This window comes from Lupinus angustifolius, chromosome LG03 (assembly GCF_001865875.1).
Source record: "Lupinus angustifolius cultivar Tanjil chromosome LG03, LupAngTanjil_v1.0, whole genome shotgun sequence".
In the NCBI taxonomy this organism is placed as follows: Eukaryota; Viridiplantae; Streptophyta; class Magnoliopsida; order Fabales; family Fabaceae; genus Lupinus; species Lupinus angustifolius.
In genome coordinates, this window is record NC_032011.1 from 28626242 (window position 1) to 28640449 (window position 14208).

The 14208-nt window shown below is 34.8% G+C and overlaps 1 protein-coding gene across 1 annotated transcript; it reads right to left on the reverse strand.

The window, feature by feature from the left end:
- Window positions 9937–11954, reverse strand: LOC109342490. The gene is made up of 3 exons (XM_019580468.1): window positions 11712–11954; window positions 11181–11367; window positions 9937–10253 (listed from the first exon to the last, which is right to left on the reverse strand). The coding sequence occupies exons 1-3, from the start codon at window positions 11952–11954 to the stop codon at window positions 9937–9939; spliced, it is 747 nt and encodes a 248-aa protein (XP_019436013.1).

Below are 14208 nucleotides of genomic sequence, written 5' to 3' on the forward strand. Positions count from 1 at the left end.
CTATGCCCTTAGGTATGGTAGACCTTATTAGGGGCAAAATAGCCTTCGTTACAGTATAGTGAAGTGCCATGATAAATTTGACACCCATTATAATGTTAAGGCCTGCTCAAAATTATGCGATATAAATCCAAGTTTATTAAGAGGACATACAACTTAACCATAAGGCGTTGAGTCCATCAACAGGTATGTGATGATTAATTATAGCATGAAATTAAAAAGTATAACTCTTGGCTTATTGATATGATGTTACATTCACCCCTAGGGCATGGAGCCTATCGAAGGGAATGAAAATTACACCTAAGACATTTGGGCCCATCAGAGTGTATATGATGAAGGTCGGTCTTCCTAGTGACATAATAACATTATGGTATAATAACACTCTTATATCACACGGGTCTATGAGTTATCTAACTTAGGGATAATAAATGATATGTACGGATATGGAGTGAACATGATTTGCTTCCCGTGTCCAAGTTAAGTTACATCTTATAGGGTTTTAAGGTCTGAAGGTCACAACCCTATGGTGAGGTATTAGATATTTATTTAAAGTGGACTAGCTAAAAGCTCAAGACTTCTAAAGGTCACCAGATTGCATCCGATCTTAAAAGAAAGGAAACCAAATATCATTGGTTAGTTATGAGAAGAGATGAGCTCACCAAGCAGTTAACTAACAATACATGAGAATAGCCTGGATGGTCCATTACATTAATACTAGATGCGACAAGAACCCACTTACCAGCAAAGCAGACGTCACTTTTATCTCAATCTTAATCTCTAATGCTCAGATTCAGGACACATGTGTGTGTAAACTCAAGTGTAATATGTGAGTATGTGGGGAAGCACCTAAACTTTAAAATAAATCTACCCCAAAAGCTGCACAAAAGATAAGTGAGTATGTTCAAATAATCAAATGAATTAGTAAATAAATAAATAAAGATGCAGATAAATGTTTGTGTAGAAAAAGAAAAACAATAAGGGTATTTAAATGCATGTTTATAATGGTATTGGGTCTGACTATCTTGAAAAAAGTCCCCAACAGAGTCGACAGTTATCGCGCCTTAATTTTCAGCAACGCGGCTTCTTTTGGAGTCGTCACCATATTTTTTGCAGTTAAAATGTGGAAAACTCGATTTAAGCCCAATTTAGGATAAAATACTCTTTTCAATTGAGTTTTGAGTTCGAGAGTCGATTATAGTTAGGGGAAGGTATTAGCATCCCATTCCCCCTTAATAAAACGATACCCTAGCTAATTGCATGGATTAAATACCATTGATTATTATATTAAATTACTGAAAACAAATAGTTAATTTTTATTTTTGTGTGTGGCAAAAATTAATCTTGCTCCACTATGCCAGATATCGTAATAAACAACTGCCATTCAACAGCACAATTTTGAACAATGTTGTTGAATATGAGGCAGAAGAACATCAATAGTGCATATTAAAGCAAACGTTGTCAATGTGGGTAACTTTAACATCACACTCTTAAAACAACATTGTTGAACATCAGTGACGTTAGCGCTGGCTTGATTTAATAATATTTCACAACGTTTGTGATAGGAAGTGTTATTAATGTACATCTATTCGATAATGCAACATTGAATAAGTATTGTTAAAGATGACATAGTAACAACGCTTTCCTAACTTTGAGCTGTTGATTGTATAAGACATTTTAAATATCAGAAATATTAATGGTTGAATGATTATGCGTCTCATCATTTCTTGAAATATTAATGGTTGCACATCTGCCAAGGACATCGATATTAATGTGTCTCTTTTCATTTGATTCGATAAATGTTGTGGTTCATTTCATGTTCTATTTCATCATTAAGAGTATGTATTTCTTTAGATTATTTTTTCTGCTAGCTTTGTATATATTTTTTTCCTCCTTCATTGTCTCCTTTTATATCTTTATTACGTCTTAAGATGTTTTCTTAGTAAGAGTCTAGGCTAGGATAAACCCTAATGAAAGTCTCACAAGCTAAAATCAATCATAACTAAAATGAGACTTACATGCATATATACATGATTTATATACACATGCATGCATACATGATAATATGTTTTGAATGCATTTAAAAAGAGTTTTAAATCATAAATCATTCAAAGACATGCATCATGCCTTTACAAATCATGTTGGATGTTCATTCATCATTGAAAATATATTTTAGAAAACCATTTAATAGATTAGGAGTCATATTAATCGATTATGTTTTGGGAACCTGTTAATCAATTAAGTCAGGTGATAATTGACTAAGTTGGTAAGAAACACGTTAATCGATTCAATCAGTTGTTAATCGATTAGGCTAGTAACTTTTCTAGTTTTCTGTTATATTGAAGAAACCCGTTAATCGATTAAGGTTCAGTATAATTGATTAACTATATTTAAAACATAACAGTATATAAACCCAAGTTTTTCATATTGGTTAAGAATATAGATCATATTGGAAAGTATTGATTTAGAGGGTTAGAACACATTTTAGAAAACAGAGAGTTTTACACTTTATTGAGAAGATCTAAAGCTCAAACTTTCATATCTTTAGGAAATATTTTCTAAGTGTTCTTTCAAGAAAAGAAAAGGGTGAATCTTTACAAAATATTTGTTGAGCTTTCATTGTCAAATCTGTGAAAAAGAAACATGCATCTCACACATTGTATTTCTGTATTTGTGAGATCTTTTAGGGGTTCTTAGATTTGTAGAAGATTGTAAAATCTGTACATTGAGGTGCATACGTAACTTGAAGAATTTTTTGTTAGACTTAGGCAATAACACATTCTCTTCGTGTGTTGTATCACCAAAGAAAGAGAATAGGTTTGGGAAAACCCTAGCTGTGATACTTAGGTTGGGGCTAGAGTCGCGAATGGTAAGGTATCCTAGTAGGCGAGCTTTGCAGTCAAACCGAAGTGGCTGTTTAAGATCAAAGAAAGGAGCGTCTAGATTCTTGTATTGAAATTGTGTTTGTAAGAAACATTGAAGATTCCATACTGAAGATAAAATCTCCTAAGATCAGAAGGGGAGGCCTAGATGTAGTTTACAGTGGACAGCAAACGAACTAGGATAAAAAGCTGAGTCTTATTCTTCTTTCCCTAATCTTTTTACATTTCCGCATTACTTGATTTACATAACTTGACATGCATATAATTTTGTGATAATTGCATATCTATATTGTGCATGTATTGTTCTTAATTGTCTGTATAATTGCATGTAAGTTTCGTTGAATCTTAGTAATCTTGGATGATTGAAAGAATTTTGTTTTCATTGCAACTGAACCAGATAATGGATTAAGTGGTTTAGATAATCGATTATTAGTGGATCGAATTAATCGATTAAGGTGAGTAGTTAATCGATTAAGAGTAGATGATTTAATCGATTAAGTCTATCATTAATCAATTAAACACTGTGTGAAGTTGTATAATTTCTGTGTTTATCGAGCGACGGTCATTGTGTACCATATCACCTATTCACCCCCATCTAGGTGAGTGGCAGAGCCCCTTGGGACCCAACAAAAAGGCCAACCATTAAACTCGAAGGATGACAACTCATTGATAAGCTACATTGGGGTCGTGGTTAGGCAGAATGTGTCGCTAACATTTGGCCAATAGACTGATGTTAGGTTGAATGCCGTGAAGGAGCGTATTTGGAATGAAATAATATTAATTTTATTTTCCAATGTGTATGTTTTTGTGTTTTCATGCAATGTACGTATATGTCTTTGCATGCAATGTACGTATATGCATGTGTTTGCATGCAATATAATGTATATGTGTTTTAAATTCAGTCAACTTTTGATGTTGGTGAGGAGCATAAGGATTTAATTTTACTCAACTTTTTCTTGCTTGGTAAGGCAAGTTTCTGATTGATTTATTTAGTTACTGGTTTATTCTTTGCTCGCCATCTCGGCTTTGTTGGAAAGAATTTCCAACGCCGGTATCATGGTTTCAAAAATATTCCATTTGATCAAAAAATTAGCTTTATTAAATTATTAGCAACTTCATACCATGTCGACTTTTTTGGAAAGCATTTCCAACGTTGGTTTACTGATATGAATTTAGTAAATTAACACAAGTGATAATGAGTGATATTTATTTTTATTTTTATTAACCAAACTACTTCCTTATCGAAGGTTGGTAAAGAATACATGAATAAAGCAATAAATAAATGTTACTTACGGAAATGTAAATGATATAAAGTAAATGTTAGTTGCGTAAAGTAAATGTTAGTTGTGGAAAGTAAATGACTGAAAATAAAAGTTAGTAGTTAGATCACTCGTATGACTGTATTTTTCCTTTTAAACAAAGATACAATTTATAAATTAAATTCCACTTTGATTCAATCTTTATTTCTTTGTCAATAAATAAAATTTATAAGTTAACACTTTACTATTTTACACTTGCATCTCTTTCAAGATTCAATTGTCGTATAGTATAGGGTTATGTCGAACCACAAGGAATTGCCTAATAGAACATTATTATAAACATGTTATATTACTAATAAAGATTGAACATATTTTTCATTGCTTTTGTTTATGAAATTCTAACGAGTAAATATAAACAACTAATATGCACAAATTCTTGAGGAGAATATTTAGTTTGGTTGATGGAAATATTTCTTAAAATGTTCTGTGAAAACGTCCCCCAGTCCCCAGGCGAGAAAATGTAATTTTCACACCTTGCAAAATATACTAATCAATAGAAAACTACCACTCGACGAAATAAGTTGTCACGTCTTATTTCAGGCTCCATAAACATTGATTAGCCTTCATTACAAGTTGCTTAAAATGGATGCTTTGATTTGGAAAATGGACTATGTTGTATTCCTACTTTTTAGTTCATTTATCGAGACTTTAAAAAGAAGCATTTTAGATCTTGAAATCAAGTTTTAGGTGATCAAGCTAAAACCACATTAAGCACTTTCTAAAGAATTGAAATTTCCAAAGTAATAACTTAAACATAATTCAACATAATGAAACAAGAAATTACAAGAAATATTAGTGAGCCAACAATTCAACAAAGATTTAGGAGCATTAGCCATCTTAATCCAAGGATTTAAGACACTTTACTATGCACAAATGAGATTGCAAAATAAATTGTTGCATCTCATTTGATTACACCATTTCCTCTTGAATTAAAGAAAACTTACAAATCAAAATTACCTAAGCTACTTTGGAGTAGAAATTCTCCAAGAAATTACAAAGAACAAAAATGTAGAAGAAGAGAGAAATTTGGATGAGAATGTTTGAAGTTGATGAAGTGATGAATGTATGTATAAATGTCTTTTAGCCTTGAAGTGCCTCCTATTCATAGGAGTTCTAGGACCCTACTAAGCTGCTCCCTTCCACCGCTAAGCTGCTAACCAAACCCAGTAGCATGGGTTTGGTCACTTGGCCAAGTAGCCTAGTCACTTGCTTGGGGCTGAGTCATCTAAGCTATGGTGAGCTACTTGGCCCAGCTATTGTGAGCTACTTCTGAAAAACCTAAGGAGGCTACTTAGGGTGAGGTCATGCATGAGGTAAGGATGCTTGGTGCTAAGTTAACTTTGGCCAAGTTAATGAGTGAACACTGCCAAGCGCCTATGTGGCACCGCTGAGCTGCCTGCTTGAGCAACTTGACCATGCGTGATGTTGATGTGGCTTGGTGCTTGGTTCCATGCTGAGTGCTCCAATGCCACGCTAAGCTGTTGAATGAGCACTTAGCATGTGCCATGCATGTGGGGCTCGTGCCAGGCTTGTGTTCTGACCATGCCTAGTTGAGTTTGATTGTGCCAAGTTGGTGTCCAGGTCACACTGTGCGTGCATTTGGTCCAAGCTAAGCTGCTTAGTGAGCAGCTTCATGTTGACTTGCTGCTTTCCACATAGGCCAAGTTTTGGTGAATCATTCTTAAAGCTCAACACACAACTTTCCACACTAAGCTTAAGCATGTCATGTATGGATCATTTTGGCCTATTTTGTGCACTTTGCTTGCACTTGAATATTTCGTCTCTTTTCTAACTAAATCCAACAAAAATAAAGTAGAAAAGAAATACACAAAACATATATACAAGATTGTGATATTTAATTACATCTTTAATTACGAATGGTCCCGACCATTTTATTTTGAATTTCCCTCGAAGCTATTTGAGTCTTGAGTTGAAAATAAGTACATTTTTTACTTTGAAAAAGTTTTTCATTCAAATTTTGGAGTCATGGCACTTCTTCGTTTTTTCCTTGTAAAGTTTGAAAGATTTCTAGGATTGGAACCTCATTTCTTTGAGTTGATGTATTTGATTCTTCCTTTTTGTACCTACATCATTTTAATCAAAATTTAATATTTAAGTGCCCAATAGTCTTTATGCTCCAATTCAATTGGTAAGTGACAAGCTTTGCCATAAACCATTTGGTATGGAGTTTGGCCCATTGGTGATTTAAAAGCAGTTCGAAAAGCCCATAAAGTATCATCCAACTTTTGTGACCAATCTTTTCTTGACGAAGAAACGGTTTTTTCCAAAATCCTTTTTAGTTCGTGGTTGGATAGTTCAGCTTTCTCATTTTTTATGGGTGATAAGGTGATGCTACCTTATTTTTAACACTATAACATTCCAAAACTGTTCGTAATTGGGAATTTACAAAATGAGAAGCACCATCAGTGATAAATCGGTAATGAATTAGGCTAAACTGTATTTGAGTGTTAGTCTTGTTTTGTGAGTTCCTACCTTGTGGTAAATTTTCGTAATTTTCTGTGGCGAAACGTTTTTGGACTGTTGTCGGACCCAAATTCGGCCGAATTCGGCCCAAAAACGTGTTTTTGAGTTCCGTATCTCAGAATCGAATTCCAATTGCGCATTTGGCTTTGAAATATTATTTCGAGTCAGGATAGACAACAAGTTTATCCAGAACGCATTTCTAAATATTTTTCCACTCCGAATTCGACATTTCGAAATTCTGACCGTAATCGGGAGATTTTAATATCCAACCAAGTATTAGCCGACAATACTTGGGCATAGTCTCATCACAAATGTTTCACGGAAAAAGTCACCACATTTTCCCGAGTGAAACTTGTGTGGCAAGGAAGCGAAAATACTCATCTTTACACTAAAAAATCAGATTCATTTCCCCTAACTCTGATTTATTCCACTTAAAAGAGCCGTAAAACCCCTTGAAACCCTTGGTTTTTACCCCCTTAATCTGAATTACTCTACTTAAAGAGCTCATTCAAGGTAGAGAAACCCTTGGCTCTACATTGCATTTCATTCTTCTTCCTTTGGATTTTCTCAAGAACTTCAAGGTAAACCTCATCCCTTTTGTTCTTAATCTTTTAGAAAATCTAGCCGTTCATTGTTTTCGATATTAGAGTATGATGTTTATGCGTATGTTACGAACATTTTCAACCTTCAAAATTTTCTAAAAAACCTTCCTATCTCTTGTTATACGCAAGAACGCGAAAAATGAGCTTTCGTGAATCTAGAAATTGTTGTTTCGGAAACCATGAAATCTTGTTGTTCATGGGGCTGTTTCAGTGTTTTGAATATATTCGTGTTATTTATGTTGATGAAAGATGATGATTTTGAAATCAAAGAAATATTTTAAATCGAAATGTAGTTTTGATCATGCGATCAATCCTTGTGAAAAGGTGTTGAAATGATCATGAACACGATAGGGATCGGGAATGAGGCTTTCGAGGATAAAGGATGGTTTGGGATTATGAATCTTGGACCGGATGGTTGAAAGTCTCAGATGTTCTTAGAATGGATTAAAATGATGTTTTTATCTTAGAGTTAGTAGGAAAGCGATTTAACTCACGAATCATTGATTTGTGTTTATATTAGTTTCGAGGCGTTCGAAGTCGGACAACCAATCCATTCACGGAAAGGAATCAACCACGCTACAACCCAAGGTGAGAGAGAATACATTGTGACATAGTGGTGTCTGAATATGACACCCGGATCTCCCAACTATCTCAAAGGTTGGGAGTTATTTATGTTTTGTTAGAAACTCATACTTAACCAAATGATTTCGTGTACAGATTAAGTACGATGTTTCTTTTGGCTGAATGCCCCTAAGATAGTACAAAATATCAAGTCTCGTGGTTGTTATCCGTGAAGGAACACCACTCGAGAAACTAAAACGCTAGGAATCAAAAATAGTGGAGATTTTCGATCCATTAGCCCAAATGGGTGAGGAAGAAATAGTGAGTTAGGCCCCCGTTGGCGCTTTGGCGAGCCACCCCTCGCCTGGGCGATCCAGCCTTGCTTGGGCGAGCGGTTCTCGCCTGGGCGAGGTCTAGGCAGTGAGCTTGGCCTATTCTAGGCAATTTTTAGCGCCCGAGTGATCGTACCTCGCCCGAGCGAGGACCAGACAAGTATTTTGGCCATTTTTTGTTGGATTTTTAGCTTGAGCGACAGTCCTCTCGCTCGAGCGAGAACCACACAGGAAATTGAGTCCCCTCGCTCGAGCGAGAACCAAACATAAATTGTGACTGTTTTTTATTGAGTCCCCTCGCTCGAGCGAGAACCAAACATATAATTGCATTCATCATTGTGTATTATGTTTGTGATCTATATTGTGTATATTATGTGTATCTGTCTGGATGTGATATTCCGTGTATATCCATGCCGTCAATGAATTATATTCATTAGATATCTTACTCTCTCTTCTTTTCTTTTCTTTCTACTTATTCTCGGTTCGCGTTCTCGTTCAGATGGACCGTACGGCGAGGATTCGGAGCTACCGATTCTCGATGTCCCAGAAGGGGACATGAAGTAGTGATTGACATAGATATACCTATACAAGCCCTTGTGCCTTAGAGCTAGAGATGGTTTGTGACGACTCTATGATGCACTTCCCTTCTCAGCATGCAAACTTGGAGGCTTCATTCACCTTGTCTGCTCGGAGATTTGCGCCTACTGCGCCATCCATTCAGTTTGTGATCCCTCACGGACCCACTGATGTTGGACCATCAGCTCGGAGATGGAGTAGGGATGATGTGCCCAGTTCCCCACCGGGGAAGAGAGCGGCTATATTGACGCTGCCCGATCTTCAGGCAGAGGCGGGAGTGGGAAGAAAGTCACAGGGTTCGTCCAACAACCCGGAAAAGGAGCAAGAAGCCGAAGAGGAAGACTGTGTGGAGTTGGTATGTATAGAGGACTCCATTTAGTGTTCTAGTACACCCACTAGTGTTCTAGTACTCTATTGAGGATTCTGAGATGGAGGAGGACCCCAGTGAGTGTTCTAGTACACCCGCTAACCCCAGATCTAGTCGCTAGTGGTCATTTCTATTTCTAGTTTCCCTTGAGGCGAGTATCTGTGTAGGGTACTTATAATGTTCTGAGTAAACCAGATTATTGTATATATTTCAGTTTGGCTTAAGATATATTTCGCTTTGCCTTTGTATATGTTTTCAGTTATTTCAATAAAGGATCATTCCACGAATTATTGTTGTCTTTTCCGCATTTTAGGTTACTAAATGTGATGTCCTGAAAAGGAATTAAATGTAAATGAAGAGTTTTACATTATAAATTTTTTTTACCCATTTTTGGGCAATACTGTTGGAGTAATTTTCGGGGCGTTACAGTCTTGGTGTTCTAAAATAGCAAAAAATATTGTTTTTCAAAAATTCTATAACTGTTTTGACATCCGCTTTTAGAGTTTCTATTGCTTCTACCCACTTAGAAACATAGTCAACTGCCACCAAGATGTATCATCTCTGTAAGATGGTGGGAAAGGTCCCATGAAATCAATGCACAGCATTCAAAATTTTCGATTTCTAAAATAGTTTGAAGGGGCATTTCATTTTTTTCCCAATTCCGCCATATCTTTGTCAGGCATCACCTTTTTCAACAAACTCTCGGGCATCTTTAAATAGGGTAGACCATAAAAAGCAAGATTGAATAAATTTGGCAACAATTCATTCTCCATTATAGTGCCCCCCATATGTTGAACCATGGCAATGCCATAATATTTTCTAGGCTTCATTAGAATCAACACATCTCCTTATAATGCTATCAGTCCCATCTTTGAACAAGTATGGTTCATACCAAACATAACGGTTAACTTCTTTGAGAAATTTTTTCCGTTGCTGATAGTTGAAATTTTCAGGAATAATTCCTAATGCTTTGTAATTTGAAATATCAGTAAACCATGGTCGTTTTGCCAAAAGAAACATTTTTTCGTCTGGAAATTCCTCGACTATTTCCTTTTCTTTGTTCGTGACTTCCTTGTTGATGAATCGTGATAGATGATTTGCCACCTGATTTTCTTTTCCGCTTTTGTCACGAATTTCTATGTCAAATTCATGTAAAAATAGCACCCATCGAATTAACTGTGGCTTGGAGTCGGGTTTCTTTAGAAGATATTTGATTGTGGCATGGTCAGTGTAAACAATAATTTTGGCCCCAATCAAATTACTTCTAAATTTTTCCAAAGCAAATACTATGGCTAGTAACTCTTTTTCAGTGGTTGTAAATTGCAAATAGGCTTAGTTGTTTTCTAGAAGTCTTTGATAAATATGGCTAGTAACCTAGCGTTTCCTAGAAAGCTCCTTATTCCTTTGGTGTTAGTGGTGGAGGCAGCTTTTCTATCACTTCTATCTTTGCTTTATTGACTTCCATTCCTTTTCCTGAAATTTTGTGCCCTAATACAATTCCTTATGTGACCATGAAATGATATTTTTCTCAATTTAGCACTAAGTATTTTGCCCGCATCTCTCCAGCACTATCTCCAGCTTTTTCAGGCATAAGTCAAATGAATCCCCAAATACTGAAAAGTCATCCATGAATACCTTGATGCATTTTTCCACCAAGTCGGCAAAAATAGACAGCATGCATCATTGAAAAGTGGCAAGAGCATTACATAATCGGAACGGCATTTTCCGATAAGCATGCAGGCAGAAAGGACAAGTAAATGTTGTCTTTTCTTGGTCTAATGGGTATACAACAATTTGTTTGTAACCCGAATATCCATCGAGGAAACAATAGAAGGCTCGCCTTGCTAATCTTTCAACCATCTGATTCATGAAAGGTAGCGAAAAGTGATATTTTCTTGTGGCTGCATTGAGTTTGTGGTAATTTATGCACATCCTTCATCGATTAAAAACTCTAGTTGGGATTAGTTCATCATTTTCATTTCAGATTACCGTCATCCCTCCTATTTTAGGTACTACCTGAACCAGACTTACCCATTTGCTATATGAAATAGGGTAAATCATACCAGCTTCAAGCATCTTCGCCACCTCTTTTCTGACCACTTCCTTCATAGTTGGGTTGAGTCTTCTTTGTGGTTGTGCACAAGGTTTGTAATCATCTTCCATCATAATTTTGTGTACAGTGTGATGGACTGACTCCTTTAAGATCTGCCAATTTCCAACCAAGTGCTTTTTGGTGTTGGTCGAAAATATCTGATAATTATTGGTTTGTCGGAATTACCTTCCAAAAACACATATTTCAAATCGGACGGAAGGTCCTTCAACTCCAGCTGCAATGATTATTTATTGTCTCCACTCTGGCTATCTTCCAACTTTTCCTGTAAAGGGAGGATCTCCTTTGTTGCATCAAGAGGTTTGATTAGTTCTTTGATCTGATCTCTCTTTACAAAATTTGCATGCATCTTCAAAGGTTCATCTAGTTGAGGTTGCTCATAAATCTCATCCAGAACATCTATTTGGAAGTGTTGCCCTTGTCCTTTGGATGATGCATCGCCTCAAAAATTATCAAATTAAATTTCTTCATTATTTATACGGACTTTCACTTTGCCATTTTCCGTTTCTATCTCCATCTTCGTTGTTCTCATGAATGTCCTCCCCAAAATGAGAGGTATTTCTACATCTTCAGAAATATCAATGACAATGAAGTCAACATGAATGAGAAATCTGTCAACTTTAACCAGAACGTCTTCAGCAAATCCTTCTGGATATTTTATAGATCTATTTGCAAGTTGTAGAGACATTCTAGTTGGTTTCAGCTGAACACCTCCAGTTCTCCTCATCAACGACAATGACATTAGGCTGACACTAGCTCATAAGTCAACAAGTGCTTTGCCCACATTTACTTTTTCGATTGTGACCAGGATAGTCACACTGCATGGGTCTTTCTCTTTCTGAGGTATATCGGATTGCAAGATAGCACTACAACTTGCATTAAGTTGAATGACTTCTACATCCTCACAGCTTCTTTTTTTTATAGCAATTCATTGATAAATTTGGAGTATACATGCATTTGCTCCAAAGCTTCGGAAAATGGAATATTAATTTGCAAAGACTTGAATAATTCCATGAACCGTTTAAATTGCTTCTCTTTTTCTTTGGCTTTTGAAGAAGCTATGGGATAGGGTATTCTTTCTTTTACTAGTGGGTATTGTTTTTCTTTTTGCACCTCGCTAGTTTCTAGAACATAATTATTTTTTCTATCCAATTTTTTTATTTTTCAGTTTTTTCCTTTTCCTTTTTCTTTTTATTCTTCTAGTTGTGATGCTCTCGCGGTGTGTTGAAATAACTGAATTTCAGTTAATTTCCTGATTTGATCTTCCATCTTTTTGATAGCATCTTCAGTTCCTTTTTTATGGGTGATAGTTGTTAGTATAAACTGCTCTAATATCTCCTTCAGTTTGTTGTGAAGTGATGATTGTTGTTGGCTTATGATACAAATTTCCTTTCGGACATGGCTTTGTTGTTGGTTGCAATCTTTACATCAAAAGTTTCCATTTTTTATGTTCATCAACTGTTTGGGTAATTCTGCCAATTTTTTATGTTATTGATTTAACTTTTGTTGCAACTCCATCATGAAGTTATCAACTTTATCATGAATATCAATGTTCTAATTGTAAGTCATATTCCTAAAATTTAAACAAAATGGAAATCGTATCTATTTCCAACAAAGAAATTAGTAGGAAAGAAATTTGAAGCATAAATAATAAACAAGATTAGATTAAAGTTAATTATTTACATTTTTATACAAATTCAAATTAATTTCTACAAAAAGGAAAGAAAAATATTTTTATACAAGATTATTAATAATATAGCATAGTAAATAATAATTTCTATTATTTAGCAATTCCCTGGCAACAACACCAATTTGTTGATAGGTTTATTTTGATACTTAGTGAGGCAAGATTTTGGCCGATTTATTTAGTTACTAGTTTATTCTTTGCTCGTCATCTCGGCTTTGTTGGAAAGAATTTTCAATGCCAATATAATGGTTTCAAGAATATTTCATTTGATCAAAAACTTAGCTTTATTGAATTATTAACAACTTCATATCATCTCAGCTTTGTTGGAAAGAATTTCCAACGCCGGTTTACTGATATAAATTTAGCAAATTAAAACAAGTGATAATGAGTGATATTTATTTTCGTTTTTATTAACCGAACTACTTCCTTATCGAAGGTTGGTAAAGAATAAATGAATGAAGCAATAAATAAATGTTAGTTGCGTAAATATAAATGACAGAAAGTGAATGTTAGTTGCGGAAAGTAAATGACTAAAAATAAAAGTTAGTAGTTAGATCACTCATTCTGACTGTGTGTTTTTCCTTTTCACAAAGATACAATTTATGAATTAAATTGTACTTTGATTCAAGGTTTCTTTCTTTGTCAATAAATAAAATTTATAAGTTAACACTTTATTATTTTACACTTGTATCTCTTTCAAGATTCAAGTGTAGTATAGTATAGGATTATGTCGAACCACAAGGAATCACCTAATAGAACATTATTATAAATATGTTATATTACTAATAAAGATTGAACATATTTTTTATTGCTTTTGTTTATGATATTCTAATGAGTAAATATAAACAACTAATATGCACAAATTCTTGAGGACAATATTTTGTTTGATTGATGAAAATATTTCTTAACATGTTTCTATGAAAAATGTTTATAAAAGTTATATGTTATACTTTGATTGTTCTAAATATGAGCTCAAAAAAATTTCCCCGGTCCCAAGGCGAGAAAATGTAATTTTCAAACCTTGCAAAATATAATAATCAATCAGGCTCCGTAAACGTTGATTAGCTTTGATTATAAGTTGCTTAAAATGGATGCTTTGATTTGGAAAATGGACTAAGTTGTATTCCTACTTTTTAGTTCATTTCTTAAGACTTTAAAAAGAAGCATTTTGGATCTTGAAATCAAGTTTTAGGTGATCAAGCTAAAACCGCATTAAGCACTTTCTAAAGAATTGAAATTGCCAAAGTAATAACTTAAACATAATTTAACATAATGAAATAAGAAATTACAAGAA